Source organism: Labeo rohita, chromosome 19 (genome assembly GCF_022985175.1).
Source record: "Labeo rohita strain BAU-BD-2019 chromosome 19, IGBB_LRoh.1.0, whole genome shotgun sequence".
NCBI lineage: Eukaryota > Metazoa > Chordata > Actinopteri > Cypriniformes > Cyprinidae > Labeo > Labeo rohita.
In genome coordinates this window covers 17,860,549-17,883,604 of record NC_066887.1, presented here as the reverse complement: position 1 = coordinate 17,883,604, position 23,056 = coordinate 17,860,549, and the positions used below count along the sequence as shown (strand labels likewise).

The window sequence follows — 23,056 nt, the reverse complement described above, 5'->3', positions numbered from 1 at the left end:
GAGAGAGAGAGAGAGAGAATATGGCCTATTCAGTCATATTAACATTTCATAGCCTATAAATAAATAAATAAAATGTTTTGTAAATTTGATGTGTATTTATTTCCACAAATTATTAAACACAATACAGACAAAGAATTAGATGTACATTTAATGGAAGAATTTCTACTCATTTGCATGCAGAAATTAACTATCTATCACATTATAACTTAATAAATATTAATATTATTACATCTATTACAATATGTTATGTTTTAGTGTGTATTCATTTTTAAACAGTAAAAAGAAGCAAGTAAACAAACAAAGAAACAAAGAAACAAATACATTTATTAAAAAAATAATTTAGAGAGTTATAGATAATATGGCCTATTCAGCCATATTTACATTACACAGCCTCTCTCTCTCTCTGAAATAAATATTTATATTATTATAAAACAATAAATAGAACTTAATTTAAAATAATAAATAAATACTTATTCATTCAGTAAATAAATACATTTATTTAGAATCACTGTAGACATTATGGTCTGTTCAGCCACATTCGTTATACAGAGCCGTCATGAATATACACTTCAAACAGCTTTAACTTCAAACAGCTTTAAACTTCCAATAATGAATGTCCAAGAGATGATCGTCTCAGCCACTGTTTTGCACGCGCATGCGCATATCATATTCAGTAAACTGTGTTGAGCCGCTGGGTCAGTAGCAGACGACATGTCAGAGAAGAAACAAACAGTGGATTTGGGGCTGTTGGAGGAGGATGATGAGTTTGAAGAATTCCCAGCAGAAGGTGAGTGAATTAAAATGATTATTGTTTTGTGTAAAAATGCACTTTTTAGTCAATTTACGGGTAAATAAGCACAAACGACACGACAGTGACTCAGCTAGCATTGCTAAGCTAACCGAGAAAACATTCTTGGTTTTATTCAGTAAATATTTGCTTTGTCGCGTTTGAAAAGAAAAGACATGAATGAAATAATAAATGCAATATGTGTTATTTCTTATGAAGTATTTCAGCGCTCCTTGATCCACAGAAGTTAAGAAACTAGCGTTATTAGCCGTTAGCATTTTTAGCAAACGCTAATATAGCTGTATTGTTTACAGTTATTATTTCAAATTTGTTCTGTAATTTCCAATTAAGAATAATGATTAGACGTATAGAATTAAGTTTATGACCCTTTTTTTTATTATTATTCTTAATCTTGGAGAAAAACAAACAAAAAAACCTATAGCTCCACGCTGTGTAAGGTGTTTGAGCTGGTGTTGGATTCAGGCCCATGTGGATCATCAGCCTAATTTAACTGTTGTGTCATTCCCAGACTGGACGGGTCTGGATGAAGATGAGGACGCTCATGTTTGGGAAGATAACTGGGATGATGACAACGTAGAGGATGACTTTTCTAATCAGCTGAGGTAGGTTTCATAATTATAGACATGAAGTAGAGCAGACCTTTTGGCACTTTTTAATTGTAGATGGTTGAATACTAAATATAGAGTGTAATTCACAAAGAGTTTATCATGTTAGACAGATTACATTGTCTTGTCCTAATGCCTATTGCCAGAATCATCCTGAGTCCATGTGAAACCCACATTTTTTTCTGAAGAATTTAGTGTGGTTAAACTCATTTGGAAGAAAACAGTCCCTAAGGGATTTAATAGTCCGATGGCTAACCGACACTCATGGTGGCCTCAAACCACATTTATGAACTTTCCTATGTGTGAGAACGTGACTGCTGTAAATACAGCCATTTAATATTCTTTTAAATATATATTGTAAGTTAAAAAGGTATATGCGTACACATTTTATTTACCTTTTCTTAAGCCTTAAAGTTTTAAATCTATTGATATTGTTAATGGAATACTTTTCATCTCCAGCACTGGAAATGGTTGTTTTAGTCAATGTGTGGTGAGAGGGAGATACTCATGATATTTGGTAAAAAGTGTTTTAAGTTTCATTATTAAAATTAAAAAACCAATTAGATTTTTTTTTTATAATAACATTCTCATTTTCAATATATAAAAAATATATAAAACAAGGCACCAACTCTCATTCTGAAACTAATTTCACAACTAGAAGTAAAAAACAAAATCTATAAACATTTAAAAACAAAAGATAATAGAAATGACAAACACAAACTTGTTAACTCTGACATAAAAATATTTTTAAAAATCTAATCCAGAATATAAACAAAAAATATAATAGTATCTCTTGATATTATTATTAATAGTAACGGTTTTTAATGTGAAAATGTAATTACTTTTACAAACGAAAAAACTTTCTGTATTTGTTTTGTGAGTTTCATCTTTTCCCCCTACTTTTTTCCTATCTTTTAGAGCAGAGCTTGAAAAACACGGATACAAGATGGAAACCTCCTAACATTGGACTACTTGAGCTGAAAATATATTTTTCCACATTTGAATATTGTCAGTTTCTTCTGTCAGTAGAAAATGTGACTTCTCTTATTACTTCTGTAAGAAGCCCAGCGTTGTAAAACGGGTCAGTTGAAACTGATACCAGTGTTTTTTGTTTCCCCCTCTCTTATATACAACTTGTGTTAATAATTGTTATAATAAAGAATTGTTTTCCCTATTCTGATTTATTTTTATTGTTATTATTTATATATATTCAGAGGCAGAGTGTTGTTTTGCATAAATGAATTTGTAATCGTCTTTCTAATCACAAATCCAAACAGCAAAGTCTGGTAAATATTATTAGTCAGTGAGCAGATTTTCATGTAACATCCAGTTATGCAGCTGCACGTGTCCATGGAGAAACTGCTCGGCTGTGCCCTGACGCTTCCCCCCCAAGCTCATGGGGCTTGGCAGAGTCTCTGGTGGGGAGATTATCCAGTGAAGTGTTTGTCAGAGGCACGGAGGTGGTCACAGCGTGAAGCCCCAGCCGGTCCTGCCTGGGCCTGCCCACTCCCGACCGGGCCCTGCTCTTTTGCTCTTCACAGCGAGGGCTCCCACACGGAACCAGAGGCCAATTTGCCCAGCCGCACTCCCCCCAGCAAAATGATTTCTTTGGATTTGTGGCTGTGAGTCCCAAGGACATAATGAGCTGAAATCAATGCCAGTAAGGCATCTCCTACCGCAGAGGAGTCATTTGCTTGTGTTTTAAAGCCTCTTGTTACATATTTTCTCTGTCTAAAATTCAAAATATAATTTGTAAAGGAATGAAATAATCATTTGTTTTAGAACTTAAATTCTTTGTGACAGCAGTTTGCCTGTTTGGCTATGATGCACATCGCATTGCTGTGTTAAGGCTCTAAATGTACATGTATGAAGGCTGCATCTACTTGCTCAGCTATGTGTTGTTTAGTAGATTTTCTATTGTTGATTCTGACATTAATGACCTGATGTCAAATTTATGATTACATCCTCTTTTTCTGACATCAGGGACACCCACATCTTGCAGGCGCGCACAATCATAACATGTAAATCCACCCATGCCCTTCAAAATAAGTGCTCTGTGCTGGATCATTATTTTAATTGTTGGAGAGTCATTGAGGTGTGAAAATCACTAAGTGAGAGCAACAGTGGAGATTCCAGGGCCATTTTGTTTGTGCCTGAAGGCGGAAGATTGGCCTCTTGTGTTCGAGCAAGGTGGGTCTTTGTGGCTTCCCCAAAAGTCAGTTTCACAGTTCATGAGAATGATTAAGCACGCACAATCTTTAGGCCTGTGTAGTATTTTCCACTGTATTATTTCTTTTGTCCTGTTTGCAATTGCTTGTGAATTTGGATCCTTTTAAATCCTGTCAACAGGTCATTCATCCTGACCTAAAATCAATGACGAAAAATCTGAAATTTCAGTTTAAAAAATGTATAAAGCAGTCAGGAAAGATGGCTTTGATATAATTTTTTTTTTTTTAATTAGGAAAACAAATGATAAATTAGTGCTTTGAATTGTTACTGTTTTAAATCTTTTTGAAAGAAGTCTCTTGTGTACACTAGCTGTATAATAATAATTTAATAACTAATTAAAATGTAATTTATACCTGTGATAGCAAAGCTGAATTTTCAGCATCAGTCTTCAGTGTCACACGATCCTTCAAAAATCACTATAATATGATGATTTAATGGTCAAGAAACAGTTCTTATGTTGAAAACAGTTGTGCTGCTTAATAATTTTGTGGAAACTGATATAAGTTTCTACTGATAGTAAAAAAATAGCATTTATTTAAATAAAAAAGTCACATTTGATCATTTTAATGCATGCGAAGAAGAAGAATACCAACGTGCAGTAAATGGTAAAACTGTTTGCATACATACCAATGTGTTCATAATTAAGACAATACGTTAAAATAACATGGTACGACACACCAATTTGCAATATCATGCAAAAAAACGAACTGTTTTGTACAGCTAAAAATAGCTGGACACTGAAGAGACTGGAAGCCTGACCCATTAAATTTACAAATGATTAAAAAAAGGTGCATAGGTAAATAACAAGAAGAATAATAAAGTGCAGTAAAACGTTGTGCACTACAAACCAGTGTGTTCATAATTAAGATAATTCATTAACATAATATGGTAAGACACGCCAATTAGTAATATTATGCTGGAAAACGAGCTGTTTTGTACAGCTAAAAATAGCTGGACGCAGATGAGACCAGAAGCCAGACCCATAAAATTTACAAATGCCCACACTCGCTTTTACGGAAAAAACAAGGCGGATATACTATTAATATATTAACACTAACTGTTAATTCTGTCAGTATCAGTGTATCTGAGAAAAAGCGTAACATCACAATTTGTTTGATTATAATGAAAAATTAATTCACACCCTCACTTTTATATACTGATAAGCTATATCCAGTTTATTTGTTTATTCTGTGGTGTTTCTGTCACACATAGGATGGGTGTTGCGGTCGCACTGGGGTGTTCGAGACCACAGCAAGCATCTCCACCGTGAGCCAAGAGAAGACAGGGGGCCGTCGTGCAGGGAGCGCGCAGCTGCTGCAATAATAGGCCTAATTGCACGTTTCTTTTGTGGGTCTGAAATTAGTGGCAGAGCACAGCTACAATGCCCAAACCTTGAGTAAAAAAAAAAAAAAATGACTCACAGGGGCAACTGTTCAGCAGTGCAGCCCATCACCACCACCCACAACTCCCTGTCCCACACCTGCACTCACCCTCGCTAAAGTAAACACAGATAATAAGGTGTAATTACTTCAAAAAATAATAACGAGAGCCCTCCATGTGACAATGGTTGGCCTGTTTATTGAGGGTGGAAAATAACTTCTGAAGACAGAGATGAGGGTTCCCCCACTGAGGGACCCTAAAAGGACGTGTATCAGTGTAAGTGAGTGTGTTAACCTCATTTCAGGCCCCCTTTCTCTCTATATGTAATTCTTTGTCTGTCTTTCTTTTTCCACTGTATGGAAAAAAAGAGCTGTTACTCTTCATTTTCTCCGCTGTGCATTTTGCTTGTAGGGCTCATTGTGGCATTTGGGAATGTTACCATTGCGCAGGTCAGGGTTTTGCAGTGTCACTATAACAACAAAGCGGATGTTTTCCGTCATTTTGCGTTAGAGAGACGTTTGAAGAACTTTTACATAGGAAATTATTTCCATTGATGTCAGAAAAGTCCTTGATGTTATAAAAATGTTAAATATAAAATAAAAATTCTTTTAGAATATATTAAAATACATTAGAAAACTTATTTGCTTATTTTACTCTTTTGATCAAATAAGCTCTAGCTTAATGAAATTAAGAGATTTCTTTCAAACATATTTTTAAAAAATGACACATCCCAAAATCTTGAACAGTAATTTATAATTGCAATGTTTACTGATTCATACATTTTGAAAACGGTTAGAATTGAAATGTTAAAGATATATATATAAAAAAAAAAGTGAATGTTTATGAAAATAAAACACATGTTTCTGAGACCAAAATCTAACAATTATGTGCTGAAATGCATTCTGGTCTGCTAATGTACAAACCTATTAAGGCAGGTTGTTTTATAAAAAGTATTAGTTGCAGGCGTTCTGAATTTTATGCGGCTAGAACCCGGATGCGCTGCTTCTTGTTTACAAGCAGAGGAATGCACGCGTGCGCCCTGGTACTCTGGTAAAGAATGAAGAGAAGAAATTGTTGAATGAAGTCGTTATTTTTGATTTATTTGGGCACAGAAAGTACTCTAGTAGCTCCATAACATTACGGTTGAACCACTGATGTCACATGGATATTTTAACGAAGTTCTTTCTACCTTTCTGGACCTTGAACATGGCAGTACAGTTGCTGTCTATCAGAAAGCTGTCAGCTTTCATCAAAAACATCTTAATTTGTGTTCTGAAGATAATCAAAGTTTTTACAGGTTTGGAAGGACATGAGAGTGAGTAATTAATGACAGAATTGGGTGAACTAACTCTTTAACACAACAAAGTAACACAACAAACGCCTTTACAGTTTTCTGTGTTTTATATGAGTTATCTTTTATGCTAATAAAAAGTCCAGACTCCTATATCAAATCCACACTATACAGTGCTTTAATAATGGTTAAATAATTATCTTGTCATATCATTACAATGCTAGAAACAGTCTAAGTGGTTTGTTCTAAATGTGAAAAGGTTTTATTTATTTGTTTATTTATTCAGTTCCCCACTGAGCCCCTAAATCATCTTCAAGCTCAGCGATACCCAGCAATTACAGGTTGTTTTTATTCCATCAGTCCCGCAATCATATTTTAAGCATGTCCGACATATCAAGGCAACCCACCGCACTTAATAACCCTGGACAGTCAGGAGGAAAGCACATCAAGACTTGTTGGGGCAATTAGGCACTCTTGATGTTATCCTCGCTAGCGAATTATCAGAGCTCTGATAATTGTTATTAATTAATCATCTCATTCGCTCAAGCTCTCTTATTTCCACAGTAACTGTAAGATAGACTTCAAATGACCTTTCAGGTGTGGGCTACACCTCATCTTTCTTTAAAACCATTAATGTTTGTCAAACTGCTTTTAAAAGCGAAAGTACTTGAAATGCCGTGCCTTAGTGAATAACAAACATATGAATTACAATAACTGATGAATCACTATGTGAATAAGAATATATATGCAGAAGGTTAACACATACATTACTAGTCAAATGTTTGTACACACCTACTAATTATTACTATTAATCACATTTTAGAATAATAATATACAGTGTATAGCCTTTATATAGCCTATATACATTTTTTTGTAAGATTATAAATGTATTTAATGTCACTTTTGTCACTTTACTGACCTATTCAACTTTTTTATTGGAATTTATTTGATCCAAAGTACAGCAAAAACAGTGAAAATCTGAAATATTTTTACTATTTAAAATAACTGTTTTCTGTTTGAATATATTTTAAAATTTAATTCCTGTGATTTCAAAGCTTAATTTTTAGCATCATTACTCCAGTCACATGATCCTTCAGAAATCATTATAATATTCTGATTTGCTGCTCAAAAAACATTTATTATTATTATTATGTTGAAAACAGCTGAGTAGATTTTTTTTCGGGTTTCTTTGATGAATAGAAAGTTCAGAAGAACAGCATTCATCTGAAATAGAAATCTTTTTTAACATTTTAAATATCCTTATCATCAATTTTGATCAATTTAAAGCATCCTTGCTAAATAAAAGAATTAATTTCTATTACCCCCCCCGCCCCCAATCAATTAAGTATTGATAATAATAACAATAATAAATGTTTCTTGAACAGCAAATCAGCATATTAGAATGATTTCTGAAGCTTCATGTGACACTGAAGACTGGAGTAATGCTGGAAATTTAGCTTTGATCATGGCAATAAATTACATTTTAAAATATATTAAAAAAGAAAGCAGTTATTTTAAACAGAACTTTTGACTGGTAGTGTATATATTTATAACATGTATGTATATTTAATTGTATTTTTTCTATTTATAAGACAATATATATATATATAATTTTTCATTTTCATATTGATATTTAAAAGGTTTTTTTTTAGATCATAAGTGTCAAGTGTGTCCAACACTTCACTAGTGTTAAAGCTAAAATTATGCAGATATTTTAGTTCATCTCCACTAAAATGAATATAATGTGTTTTGATATTTTTTCCAAGTTTTAAATTTTTAAATTGCTTTCATTGCTGACTTTGACAAGTAAATAAGGATAAACTGGAAGCTGCGCTGAGGCCAATAGATTCATGAGCACATGAAATGTGGAGTGCGACTGTAAAATAGGAAAAATGCAGCTTTGGGGGTTTGAGAGTCTGGGAGGCCTGGCGGAGGCACAGACTTATAGTACGAGCTCAACACGGAAACAATTTATCATGTGTGAGCGGCTGTCTGCTCACAAGACAACAACAATGTTCCAAATCTCACCCTCAGGCAGGACACAAATCCAGCAAAGCGCTCAGGCATGTGGACCCTCTCTATCTCTCTTTTTCTGTCTCTCTGTCTTACACACAGACACACACACACACACACACACACAGGTGGTTAACATGCTATCAAGCACATTTGATTCCTTACTATACGTCTTAATAGGAACATGCACTGAAAACACCCTCCTTTTGCAGGATTCAATAATCCAGTCCTTTCACTGGTAATTTTTCATACGCGGCAAATTAATGACCCATTCACGTTGCTTTTTCTCCGTCTAAATACAGGATGGGAAAACCAAAATCTTACATTTGTCAACCTCATTTCAAAAGCAAACTCAAGCTTTTTTATTCAATGTTGGGAAATTTAGTCATCATTTAGTCATCTTTAATTTAACCGTTTGTCCTCTGAGTGGCAAACTTCCTTAAAATGAGCCAAAGCAGGCAACGCCTACTGAAATGGAATGGAAAATGTGCAGTTTATTTCATACCGCTGTGTTTGGGATTGGGAAATGAAAGAAACACATAAGCAAACAAAGAGCTGGTGTGTGTTTCATGATGGAGTGTCTGGTGGCCATCATGCAGCTCGTCGAAATTAGAAGTGACACATGTAACTGAAGGGCTCCCTGCTAAGGAACGCTGTTCTGTCGTGGCGGGAGAGAGCGAGCTTTGAATCATTGCTTATTGTGCCGGCTTACATGTGCTCTGATTAAGGGAAGCGGAGTGTGTGGAATCTCACTCGTTTTTCTGTTTGGCTCCGAATACAAGAGGCAGTGCGTCATTAAAACCTCAAATGTACATGGATATTGTGCTCATAGATTATCCTGGGAAATGCTATAATGATATTACATCAGAACACGCTTCCATTATGATGCGTTTGGGTTTTTATTTGACATCAGTTTCTCTACAAATAATAGATTTTCTTTCTTTTTGGAACGGCTCATCTCTGTCGTTCATGTATGAGAACACTTTTTGTCCTCTCATCTTACAGGCTGCCGTCAGTTCTGACGGAACAGTGAACAGGATTGTTCGTTTTTGCTTGAAATGGATTGAGTGACATGTAACATGATGCATCCTTGGTGATTTTTGTTTTGTATTTTGCATAGGCCACTCTGTAGCCATGAGAACCACACTATGCAGTGTCTTTGTTCCTCATCCAAAATGCAGATGTCAAAATAAAAAGAAAAGAGCTATCTGTTGATGCACATCCATTCATCTCTTAGATGTGCTTTTCATGTTGTCCAAATCTCTAAAATAAAATATCAAATGTTTTGACTAGGGATGCGCAGTGTATCAGTACCATATCAGTACCAATATCAGTTAACATACAATTAATTTTTATCTGTCTGAATTCACTTGTAGCATTTAAAATAATTTATTTAATATATTTATTAAATATTTTTTAAACAAGTCTCTTATATTCACCAAGGCTGCATTTACTTGATCACAAATACAGTAAAACAGTAATATTGTAAAATATTATTACAATTTACATTTTTTTTTCTATTTTAATATATTTTAAAATGTAATTTATTCCTGTGATGGCAAAGCTACATTTTCAGTCTTATTATTAATGTTGAAAACAGTTGTGCTGTTTAATATATATTTTTTCAGCTATGTCTTCTGTCATATTTGATTAATGAATGCATTCTTGGGAATAAGTGTCATTTATTTCTTTAAAATACTGACCTTAAAGGTTTGAATGATAGTTTTGTTTTATTTTTTATAGTAATAGTACAGAATTTAATATTGCATATATATGTATATATATATATCCATATATATAGTCCTATTCTCCTGTATTTTAACCATGCTTCAGATTTTTTTTTCTAATGCAGTCTAATGTAATCTAATGTTGTTTTGTTTTAAAGTTTATATTATAGTACAGAATTTAATATTGCATAAGAAAAATTTTTGAAAAACTGTCACATTTTATTCAATTAATGCATTCTTGCTGAATAAAAGTAGCATTTATTTATTTATTTAATTTAATTTTATTTTATGTTGTTTTATTGTATTTAAAAATTGACTGAACTCAAAGTTTTGAATGGTAATTTTGTTTTAACTTTTATATTATAGTACAGAATTTAATATTGCATAAGAAAAAAATAGAAAAACTGTCACATTTTATTAAATTAATGCATTCTTGCTGAATAAAAGTGGCATTTATTTATTTTTTATTTTATGTACTTTAATTTAATTTAATTGTATTGTATTTTAAGTTTTACTGACCTCAAAGTTTTGAATGGTAGTTTTGTTTAAATTTTTTTTTTTTAAATAGATATTATAAATATAGTCCTATTGTCCTGTATTTTAAGCATGCTGCAGTTTTTTTATGCAGCCTAATGTTGTTTTGTTTTAATTTTTACATAAGAAAAATATATAAACTCAGATTTTTTCTCATTTTAGAACGGCTCATCTCTAGGTTCATGTATGAGAACACTTTTTGTCCTCTCATCTTACAGGCTCCCATTAGTTTTGACAGAACAGTGAACAGGATTGTTAATTTTTTTAATAAGGAAAAAAAAGATGTGTGTGTGTGTGTGTGTGTGTGTGTGTATATATATATATATGTATATAGCCTGTTGTCCTGTATTTTAGCCATACTTCTGTTTTTTTTTTTCCCTAATACAATCCAACAACTTTCCAGATTTCCAGCATGACTTGTGTATCTAGATTTGTGGCCAGGTGGTATGTCCTCAGGAGAAGGAAAAGGAAAAGACTTAAAGATTTTCTGGTGTTCTTGTTTTGTTCAAAGACGAACGAGGCTGATAATTTCCCTCCCACAATGCTGTTGAACAGCCCCTATGATCAGCAGCTATGAGAAAGAGCAGGAATCTGAGGTCCAAGTGTGCAGCCCAGAGCCTTTGACTCGCTCCGCAGTGTTTGTGGGCAGCATCTGGATTCACTTAGGTGGAGAGGTACCCTTCATCCTCTCAGGTTGCAGGTCTGAGTGTGGGCTCTTGTTTTTAGAAATGGCTAAAGCCTGCTTGCCTGGACCTTCTCAAACTGCCCCGGCGCATCCGCCCGTCCCTCCAGAGGGCCAATTTCAGTCCATCCCATATGCCCCAAAGCATGTTTAGTGTAGTCACTCATTTGAACTGAAAGATGTTAAACAGATTCATTCAGGAGCTGGACTTCATGAGGCTTTTGCAAAGCAGGTTCAGGTGACTGTAGTGTACAGATGTGTTGTGCTGGGGGAGTAGCCAAATAAATAGTGAACAGCCATCACTTTACTCTATAAAAATAAACAGATCAGTCAGCTCAGGTTTAAAGTCTAACTAGGAACAACAGTTGCTTACTGCTCGTTTGTCTATATATATCACTGGACTACTGTCAGAACTTTTTATAGTTTTGCGCATTGAATTGAACCAGACTTACTAAGTTAGTTGGTGGCATGTTGTTCAAACAGATTTATTTTTGTGTCTGTCATGGCCCATAGTGCTCATTCTGTTTTTGTCAGGGGAATTATATATATTTTATCTGATTCGCTACTAATTCAGTTTGACATCTTTCCACGACAAAGATAAAACAGACATCAGTGATAAAGAATGAAAACAGTATAAAAGAAAGAATAACCTTAGAACTTCTGAACGCTGACAAAGATTTTTAAAAGTGAAAAAGCAACCTGTTAACATGAAATGTTTTGTTTTTGTGCTTTTCCATTTACACTATATTTACCCACGTGAAATAAATACCTCTGACACTCGATCTCGTTTCTAATTTCTATATTTGATTATTAAATTCTATATCACTGACCAGATACAGAACTTAAAGAGAGGCAGACATGCTCAAGGAGAAGTTAAATCACGTCAGTCATCTTCATCAGCACTTGAAAGACTATAATTAAACTGTCAACATCTCAAATAGACACAACTTTGTAAAACCACATCTCCATGCCTCTGTTACTTAAAACAGAAGGTATTTAACCTTAGAGACCTTTGGAGTCCCCAGTCGTTGACCATTATTAGAGACACTCCAGTGGTAAAGAGCAACAAAGTGGTTCAATCATTTGTTTATAAGTAGTTCTATTTTTAAACCTCTCAGTTTAGACAACTGAAAATGAGGGGATTTTGCCCAAGATGTCCGTTTGTCAGATGTTTGTCCCAGGAGAGGCAGAAGGCGACCCTGGTCAAGACGTGTCAAAGGTCTTCTGGTTCGGCAAAATAATCCGGCCACTGGGGAGTAGAAGCACGGAGAAGGTTCTGTCATTGTTTATAAGACTATATATCAGTGTAGTTTGGAAATTTGATGTATTGCTATTTATATACTTTTAAATAATTACTAATGGGTAAACTAACCTTTTAAAATAAGATATGTTATATGTATATAAATTTAAATATTGTAATCAACTTTCAAAAGTGTTAACAGAATGCATCACTGTATATCTTAAGATATTTTTCTGAATAAAGGATAGAGCAGGTGCCATGGATATTTGGGGGAAGAGAATTTCCCCTGTGAGGCCCATTTGAGTAACGGAGAAAGCCTGCTGTGAAAAATACTGTGGTTCCTACTGGTTCTCCAAGAATCCCAGAAGCCACCAGAAAAACGCTTTGAATTATTTTGAGCTCAAAATGCATTTTATTTTTGAAGACCATCCCCTGTCAGAGACCTTTTCCTCCTTTAAACTGTTTTTTATACCGAGGAAAATGATAACTGTTCCTTCTTTGCTCAGCCAATGGTTGAATAAAAAGCTTATGAAGATAGAATGGGGAAGATTTGTTATATTCCCAATATATTCACTAAAAAGTATGTTTTTTAGTTTTTCATCATTTGGAATTTATGTTAGCATGTCATCCAGCTCTCAATTTATTTTATTTAATATATTTTTGCTTGTCTGTTTCTACTTATAACTCATAACTACCTTATTAAAATTTAAAAGAGTGTATATCATATATTTCAGTTGATTTAATCAGATGACATCAGATATTAATAACATTTCATCATTCCACATCATGTTTAATTGTAGAAATAAAGAACTACACTTGTGTGCAATGGAGGGTCTGAGACCACATGGGTCATTCCTTCTGTTATGCATTACCTTTTCAACTATGTAACTTTTAAAGAAAGAACATGCTTTATTAAGCCAGACTTTCAGAAATATGTTCTGGTCAAGCTCAGTCACTAAAACTTTAAATTATAATGGGAATAAAGAGCTAATATTGCTCAGTGAGACACTGAGAGTGATATATATATAGCATTTTTTAATTTTTTTTATTTTAGCACAGTGAGTGTTTTGAAGTGAGTAAAATGAAATAATTCTACAAAACATTACATAATTAATCAACTCATCTGCTAATGGTTGATCATATTTGTACTACTATAATCCCACCAAAATGATGTCAGTTCCAGAGGATGATGTCATTAATGGCTTTTTGATAAACAAAAATAAATGAATGACATTTAACAGGTGGAAGAATAAAGGGATACATATATTTGAAAAATATGTTTTGTTTGAAAATTTTCAATTAGAGATAAAAAATGAAAAGTTAGTGCAGATCAGGAAATATTATAACATGTGCAATGGCTTCCTTTTAAAATTCACCCCTGATATTGTGAATATACTAACTAAAATGATTAACTAAGATAAACCAACTAATATAATTAACATCCTTAAAATCGACTGATATTTATATAATATGAAATTATATGAGCCATTCTACAGAATTGGTTCAAAGTCAGAGTTTAAAACGTCTTGGAAAAATCTTTTTCCACAAATTTTGTATGTATGCAAATTGTATAATATCCAAGGTACACATTTCTAGTAATTGTGCAGTTAATTCTCATATAGTATTTTCTGAAAGTTTTGGAATATTTGTCCTGTCCCTAAATTTGTCACTACCGAAACACAGTAATATATAATGTATTATATAATGTTTTATTTTATTAAAAAGTTTTCAGCGGTAAATCATTAACAGTTACAATTTTAACAATATTTCAAGTGTGATTTATCCAATTTTTCTTCGTAAAAGGCAAAAAAATTGACCATTCTGATTTCAAACTTAAGGATTCATTAGTTTGAATATACATTGAACCAAACACTATAATAACATTTTAGTTGATAATTCAGTATACTTTATTTTTGACAAAACATCCCATGTTTCGTCATGACTGCACATTTTCAGTAGTGACGGTAATGTCTGGTAGCGACCACATCACATTACAGAATTAAAACACTACTAAAACATACTAAAATATTAAAAATTTGCATAACTGTATTAAAATTTTGTTTATTTCCCCCAAATAAAGGATTATGTGTTCCCTTTTGTCACTACCAAAACAATGATGACATGTTTTGGTTGTGGCTGTTACGACAATTTTATGGGATAACACCCAAAAAAACAAAGATGTCATTACCGAAACCAAATGTTTGGGTCGTGACTGTTTCGTTAGTGACAATTTTAGATACTTTTGAACCTAGCTCAAAGATGCTAATCAGCACATGGTTAGCTAGCACAGTTGTGAACAGCTGTACACACACAGAAACCAAATGTTATGGAATAACACTCAAAAAGGTGTGTTTAATTATAGAAAAATGTGTTTGGTGACATTCTTTAAAGTTACACACAGATTTTATATACTTTTGAACACATTACCTCAAAATGATGGGGTCTATCTACTCACCATGTAGCTAGAGACAGTGACACATGAATATTTCCTGATCATAAATGTGGGGATTTATTTACAATCAGTCTCAGCCAATGGACTAAAACATGCACTATTTTAGTAGTGACATAAAAATGCGGGACACTTTTTTTGTACATAAAGTTTCACATTTTACAATGAAATTCTAAAATATTTTTTTTGTCACTTCACTTCAAAAGATATTTTTAAAAACAGCAATGGCAATTTTTTTTTTTTTTTTTTTTTTTTTTAATTATCATTTTCATAAGTTGAAATTTAGGGGTTATGGTTCGGGACAGCAACTTCCCAATTGAAAGTACCCACTAAATGATGATTTAATATATATTAAGCTTAATTATATTTTAAATATTTTTGTGGGATCCAATAGATAATAAAATGATCTTAGTAAACAAATAAGATTTAAATACTTATCTGCTTTTTAAAGGTGTCTTTCGGTTGCGGGACAACAGTTTGCACCACAGTTGTGTAGAATGGCCCATATGTGAAAGGGACACGACGATCTACTGCACCTAGGAACGTGAGCGTTTCATCCGCTTTCCTCCACACGCAACAGCTGCTACTGTCCCGCACGTGATCTCCATGGAAACGTCATCAAGCTCCAGAAGTCTTCCTGTTGCTATAGTTGTGCGCTAGCTGAGCATGGCAGCAAAGGTAAGCGCTATTCTCGCACAAAAACAGCCACGCTTTCTGCAGATGAAAAGAGCTCAGTATTTAATCGCGAAGCATACGTATATATCCAGAAAACGTCATAGCAGGATATTGGAGATACGCGGGGGAGATTAACTGATAACCTTCAGTACACAGTAGCCGGTGTGATAGAGCTAGTTAGCCTGCTAATGTCCTGGGTGAATGTTAGCGTCTCTCAATGACATTGAGACATAAGAGCACTTCACAGAGCTCGGATGAAGCATCAAACCCCTGCAGATAGACTGTCCAGCGTCTGCTTGAGTGCTTGAATGGGTGTCATGGGGTTTATGGGATGCTAAACATTCTTGTAGTGAGCTGAAGTTGATCTTGAGATTACAAGTGCCTGCCCGGGTTCCTTATATAGAAGATGCTTTTAATAATATTACCAGCAATTAGATGTGATATGATCACCATCACTACTGGAATGTCATGATAAAAAACCTTCATCCTACACGGCCTGATGTATATATGTGACCCTGAACTGCAAAGCCAGTCGTAAGGGTCAGTTTCATTATCTGAAAGTTAAATAAATAAGCTTTCAATTGATGTATAGTTTGTTATGATAGGACAATATTTGGCTGAGATACAACTATTTGAAAATCAGGAATCTGAGGGTGCAAAAAGATCAAAATATTTAGAAAATTAGAAAAGGCTTGATACTAGTAATCAAAAATTAAGTTTTCATATATTTATGGTAGGAAATTCACAAAATATCTTCATGGAATATGAATATAAATCCTAATGATTTTTGACATAAAAGAAAAATCGATAATTGTGACCCATACAATGTATTTTTGGCTATTGCTACAAATATACCCATGCTACTTAAGACTGGTTTTGTGGTCCAGAAGCACACATGTACATTCATTATGAATGTGTTTGTCTCTACAGGTAATAATAAAGAGGGCTGATCCTGCAGAGCTGAAGTCCATTTTCTTAAAGGTATGTCATCGCGTATCTCCCCTGAAAGTCTGGAAATGAAGGGGCGGGAGCCGTAGCCCAACATCTAAGCACTGGTGTCAATTACATATACCTCTATCTGATGTAACCATTTAATAAATTTCTCATTACAGAAAGAAAACCTGAGGATTAATTTAAAAATGCATCGAGCACTGTATGGAACTCATAGTAAGTTCACATGAATATACGAAGCGGAGTTCCTTAAACGCACAAGAAAAAACTTTGCATGAATAACGTATTTTAAGTAGCATCTTAAATGAATCTAACAGCAGTGAACTAACACACGCTTGATATTCCTTTCAATAATCATCTTTTTTCTTTCCTTCTGATATCTGCTTCTAAGAATAGAAAATACCTTCTATATGATTGTAAAATGTATTGTTCATGTTGCCTTTAAACGGATAGTTCACCCGAAAATGAAAATTCTGTTTTTAATTACTCACCCTCATGTCGTTCCAAACCCGAAGACTTTCATTCTTCTTCAGAACAAGATATTTTTGATGAAATCTGAGAGCTTTCTGACTGTCCATAGACAGCAAGGGTCCTTCCATGTTCAAGGTACCAAGAGGGTCAGAAATCTCTCAGATTTCATCAAAAATATCTTAATTTGTGTTTCGAAGATGAACAAAGGTCTTATGGGTTTGGAACGACACGAGGGTGAGTAATTCATGACAGAATTTTCATTTTTGGGTGAACTATCCCTTTAACTATGAAGATCAATTTTCTTTGATTACATCGTTCTGGGCTTTTAATGCTAAATATTTATGACTACCATTTTGATGCCATATGTGATTTTAATTGAAATGTATTTTGCCATACGAATAATTTTCATGAAATACTTCATTGTGTTAAGTGACTGTTTCAATGACTGCTTGTTTGCTGGTTTGTTATATGTGACCCTGGACCACAAAACCAGTCATAAGGGTCAGTTTATCGAAATTGAGATTTATGCATCATCAGAAATATAGATAACATGCATAATATTTTCAGTAAATCAGATATTTTGCGAACAAGCATTTTATTCACTCTATATATTCAGTACCGCAGTGGCCTCAGCTTTATATATGTATATGATATTAGCCCAGTTTTCTTTCCCTTCTCAGTATGCCAGTGTGGAGAAGAATGGAGAGCACTACATGTCCCCAGAGGACTTTGTGTCCAAGTTCCTTCATGCTCACACATACAGAAAGCTTTCTAAGGAGGCCACCGTTTTACTGGCAGGTGTTGTGGACCAGACCAAAGACGGGTTGGTATTTATTTCTATTGCTGTTTTTAGATTTTATATTCCACTTGAACCTTTAGTAGGTTATAGTTTGGAAACAAATCCAACTGTGCTACCAAACACCAAACAAAAATGCCCCCAAAATAAAGCTGTTGATTGTTCAGTGTTTAAGTGACAATGACAAACATAGCGTGAATTTGTGTTTTTCATTAATAATTCACGACTTGTGTAAATTACAGTTTATAGTTCATTTGATTCATAAACAAAGCGTTTGCTGTGAAATGGATGTGGATTATGCTGCGGTATCTTGCGCTTTTAATCCTGCATTAGGATGAAGGGTCAGACATCTTAACACGCCACACTTTGTTCAGGTGCTGCTCCATTCAGGCAGCACGGCTCAACCCCTTTTTACATTAATATGTATGCTTTTAATGATACATAATGACGGCCAATGATACGCAAGCGTAAGTCCAAAAAGATTGTGCGTTACCACGGCAACCAGCCGGCCCGCGTTCCGCGCCGAGTGCATGTGGTCATGCGGCACACATTATTAGGGCTGCCATAGACCGGGAGAGGTACACACGCACTGTAATTGCCTGTGCCATTCAGCTCTCATGCTTTGTGCGACTTTGAGGATGGATAAATTGCTGCATCTCAGCTATTAACGGATAACTATTAGGGAATCATGGCTTGAGCTCTCTTTCTGAACATGGTTTTTTCATTTATTTGCAAGGCTTTGAGATAAAAAATAGGGGGATTGTTTGATTTAATCAAGATTGTGGAAAAATGTTCATAGAGTATGTTGGTAAGCATTGTCTTTTTGGTTTATCTCGTGTTGTTCGCACAATGCGTGTAGTTTACTGAACTAGTTAAATAAAGATCTGGATATATATGGATTTCTGAGGTTTGGTCATAGTGGCGGCTGTGGTCGGGACCTTCATGCCGTCAGGACTGTGGAATGTTGCAAATGAAGAAACGTTCATTTTAAGGCCTTCGTCCCAGAATTCTGATGGAATGAAGTCCTCACAGCGGTTCGTGTTTTTTTTGTAAATTCGTGTACAAATGAAGCTCGTTATAATATTGAAATGTATTCAAAACCGTTAAATTTGAAGAACCGAAAGCTCTTATCCATCTCTAGCTCAATCTGTTTGTGTGGGTGCCGATGTTTTTGCTGAACACGATGTGTTTTACAACCGAGGTAGGTTTTCATCTGATTGAGATGATTCACAGGTTATCTCTGTTTCATGAGATGGATACAAACAGCATGATGCATTTTCTACCTCCTCCTGAGCTGGAATAAATCAAGTGATATGGTGACATCCATCAGGCACTGAATCACTTCTCCTTTATTCACTCAGCCCTGTTTGAGCGGCATCCTGCCAACGGTTCTGAATCATTCATTCAACACATGTAGACTTCCCTGCTGATTCAAAGATCTGCCAGACATTCTCTCCTTCTCTCCCTCTATCTTTTCTCCCCTCTCCATTTTTGATGGAAAAACTCCTCAAGTGTGAAACTCCATAGCCTCTTGGGGGTTAAAACTTTGTAAAGAGCGCATGCTGAGAAAATGGCAGTCCGTGCCCATGTGGTTTCAGGCTGGTCTGAGGTATGCACTCAGGGAAAGCTAAACCAGCCCGCGTCCCTCTGAATCCGCGCTTGTCAGTGACAATGACAGGGCCGGAGCTTATTGAAGGTGCTCTCTCTTCACCTGTCACGGATAAAAGCTACTACGCTAAACCACTGAAATAATAAGTCTGTAAATAGTGTTTCTGCTAAGGACAGTGTTTACCAGCACCTTTCACTTTTAGAAACAACACAATTTAAAGGTGCGTGGCTCCCGCTTGTACAACATTTGCCTGTTGTGATTAGCATAACACATTGAAAATTGATAGCAACATAATATTACAATTCTAAGAAAACAAACAACAAATGTATTGGCTTCTATTAGAGATGGTAAGATTCCCCGCATCGGTGCGTCGGCATAAAAGTTAACAATGCGATGCATTGATTAAAAAAAGTTGGCATTTGTACCTCAATGCATTGTTTTTAACATATTTGCATTAGTAAAAAACAATTTATTTATATATTATTAAGGTCAGTTTAACGCATTAATTAGTTATGAAAAATTAACGCAATTAAAATATTTTTAACGCAAGTAACGCATTGGCCCCGCCCCTAAACCTGTACATCATCTTACATTTAATACAGTTAACATTTGACACATGTGATGCAGGGCAGCAACTCCATTAATGCAGTTATATATTGGTGCAAAAAAAAATTGTCTCATATTTATTTTTCATGATAAGTGATATAACACCAGCAGCGAGAGAAATATCAGATGAGTGCTGATTTTGTCTGAGTATCACAAGTTCAAATGTGATTTTATGCAACAGGTCAGTAAATAAGAAGTTGATATTGTGTTATACAGGTATTTCAAACACAATATTTTGTGTTTTTGCTCAATTTTGCAGAGAACATGCTTCGTTAAATGTCATAGCGGAATTGTCGTGCGTTTCCGAGCAACACAGCAGTGTTTAGTTTCTGAATGAATCCCTGTTTTGAATGAATCGTGTGAATCAATGATTCAAAACCCCATTCATAAAGTGAGCCGTTTACTGAATTCCTGAATGAATCAGTTGTTTGAATGAATGATTGACTCATAAAGACATTTATCACCACCTGCTAGCAGATGTAGTTTCTTATTTAGAGTATCATTTAAGAAATTTTTTTTTAAAGTAAGGTATTTTAAAGACTGTTGGAAAGCTGTTTTGGTTACCATTAACTTTCACTGTATGAACAAAAAGTGCTGAGATATTTCTCAAATGATCTTCTATGTTCCATGTTCCATAATTTATATTAGGCCGTTGTTGCCTAAATGTGTAATAAATTTGATGTTGAATCAAAATATGTCTTTTAATTGAAACATAATGTTTCTGAAGCGCGTTCTCTCATCACCACTGCTGCTACGTGAATGTGAAGTATCACAACACTATGGAGACCAAGGCATGTGCTGAGAGTCACATAGAATATAGATTAACATGGCAGAGGTAGCTGCGTCTTCCACCAAATAATTGGAGTGAACCAAAGAAATAAAAGCTAACTACACTGCCAGTAAAAAGTTTTTGGACAGTAAGTGTTTTTAAAAAGGTCTCTTCTGCTCACCAAGCCTGCATTTATTTGATCCAAAGTAGAGCAAAAACAGTAAAATTCTGAGATATTTTCACTATTTAAAATAACTGTTTTCTATTTGAAAATATTTTAAAATGTACTTTATTCCTATGATTTCAAAGCTAAATTTTTTAAATCGTTACTCCAATCACATGACCCTTCAGAAATCATTCTAATATTCTGATTTGCTGCTCAAAATAACATCACAGGATTTTTTTTCATTTTACTATAAATTGAAATTGAAAGCACAATATTGCTGCTTTTGCTGTATTTTGGATCAAATAAATGCAGGCTTGGTGAGCAGAAGAGACTTCTTTATAAAACATTAAAAATCTTACTGTCCAAAAACTTTTGTGTATCTGTACTCTCTTAAATCGCATAGCATCATGTCTTTTTCCATTGCTTTGTATTGCATTGAATTGCACTGGGTTGAGTCAAATTAAAATCAGATCGCACTGCATCGTAGTAGGGTTGAATTGTATCGCATTGCATCGGTAGCTGCTTCATATTTATCTTTGATGTATCGTATCATTGGCTATGCATTGAGATGCGTATCGCATCAGCCTCAGTTATGGAGATACACATTCCTAGTATGTATAGTGTGTCTTTCTCTTGAGTTTTTGATGATTGGTGTCTTTTATGCTCACCAAAGCTGCATTTATTTAATCAAAAACACAGTAAAAACTGTAATATTGTAAAATATTATTACAATTTAAAATAACCGTTTTCTGTATGAATATTTTTTTATTAAAATTATTTCTGTGATGGCAAAGCTAAATTTTTAGCAACCATTACCCCACTCTTCGTTTTGATTTGGTGCTCAATTTGCATTACTTCTTATTATCAGCATTTAAAACAGCTGTGCTTCTTAATATTTTTGTAGAAAATGTGATGCACTTTTTCAGAATAGAAAGTTTCAGCATTTATATATCTAAAAAAAAACTTCTGTAACAATATAAATGTCTTTACCATCACTTTTGATCAATTTGATGTGCCCTTGCTAAATAAAAGGCTTAATTTCTTAAAAAAAACCAAACTACTGACTACTGACCCCAAACTGTGAATGCTGGTGTATTTAAAAAGGCTTTTCTGTGTTTAGAAAAACAAAGTTCCACATGAACTGCCCATATTGTTAAACCATTTTAGTATCATATTTGAGAAAAGTTTTTGGATTCCCCATGTTACACTTCTGGATCTGTGCCATTTTAGTTGATGGTTGGAAGATGTTTTGCATTGGCCTTATTACTCGAGCTTCGGTTTAGTTTGTTTTTAATGGCTACGGCATCTTAGTGTGTTTGTGTACCAGCGTAATTGTTCTCTAGTAGTCAAGGAACTGCTAATCAACCATCATAAGCCTCGCGTCTGGCATGGAGCTGGGGAAACTACGTGCACAGCTCATTTTTGTGTATGTTGATAGGAGGAGGGTATTTAATGCAGATACGCTCCCAGAATCAATTACAGTGACCATCAAGCCGATCTGAAATGAAAGCAATACCATCTGGTGTTTAGAAGTCCATCGTTTCCTTCCAAAGCTTTTTGGAGATGCATTTGAATCGCTTGCTGAGTTTTGGTCGACATTTCTGTTTGTAACAGCAGCAGCATCTGTATCATTTCTCATTGCATTTTGTGTTTAATCATCGACGCCTGGGCCCAGCGGATCGCCTTTGTAGCTCTCCACCCACTCTGAAACAGCAGGCTCCTGTTCTCCTACTGTCAGCTTAGTTAATAAAACAATTACTCTTGACTCCACAATGTGGCTGATTTGGCATGCTGGAAGCACGCAAATTCTCAGTTCCTTTGAATTTCATCAGTAACAAAATTAATTAGAGTGGCCACGAAAATGTAATCATTGCTCCCTGGAAATTGAAATAAATTAGAGATGCATGCATTGGGACTGCTCGTTAGCAGTGACCTCGAGTAATTGCTGTATCCATTTGTGAAATTCATAATGGAGTTGAGGCAACTTTGAACTGCGCTTAAATAAAGACTAGATTGCATGGTCCCCAGGGTTTCCTATGAATGCTGAAATTGCTT

The 23,056-nt window shown here is 34.6% G+C and overlaps 2 protein-coding genes across 4 annotated transcripts in view; both read left to right on the top strand.

The window, feature by feature from the left end:
* The first annotated feature begins 633 nt into the window (after nucleotides 1-633).
* Nucleotides 634-2,587, top strand: sem1 (SEM1 26S proteasome subunit). Its single transcript, XM_051136198.1, has 3 exons — nucleotides 634-787; nucleotides 1,317-1,410; nucleotides 2,332-2,587. Exons 1-3 carry the CDS (start codon nucleotides 712-714, stop codon nucleotides 2,372-2,374), a joined length of 213 nt encoding a protein of 70 aa, XP_050992155.1. The 5' UTR covers nucleotides 634-711; the 3' UTR covers nucleotides 2,375-2,587.
* A 9,257-nt stretch (nucleotides 2,588-11,844) lies between these two features.
* The window catches only part of LOC127181432 (electrogenic aspartate/glutamate antiporter SLC25A13, mitochondrial), a 60,326-nt gene continuing 49,114 nt past the window's right edge, over nucleotides 11,845-23,056 (top strand). Inside the window, exons 1-4 of one of the 3 annotated variants that reach the window (XM_051136183.1) lie at nucleotides 11,849-15,636; nucleotides 16,564-16,614; nucleotides 16,746-16,800; nucleotides 17,736-17,878. In XM_051136183.1, the coding sequence (XP_050992140.1) occupies nucleotides 16,789-16,800; nucleotides 17,736-17,878 (155 nt within the window). In that variant the 5' untranslated portion in view covers nucleotides 11,849-15,636; nucleotides 16,564-16,614; nucleotides 16,746-16,788. Of the gene's footprint in view, nucleotides 15,637-16,545; nucleotides 16,615-16,745; nucleotides 16,801-17,735; nucleotides 17,879-23,056 lie in introns of those variants that run through there. The other 2 variants (XM_051136182.1, XM_051136181.1) reach the window with 2 other exon arrangements.

Excerpts from the sequence above, each read along its gene's own strand:
- sem1 (XM_051136198.1), top strand. The coding sequence starts at position 712 with ATGTCAGAGAAGAAACAAACAGTGGATTTGGGGCTGTTGGAGGAGGAT. Across the intron at positions 788-1,316 it reads TGAAGAATTCCCAGCAGAAG|ACTGGACGGGTCTGGATGAA; the intron begins GTGAGTGAATTA and ends TGTCATTCCCAG. Across the intron at positions 1,411-2,331 it reads GACTTTTCTAATCAGCTGAG|AGCAGAGCTTGAAAAACACG; the intron begins GTAGGTTTCATA and ends CCTATCTTTTAG.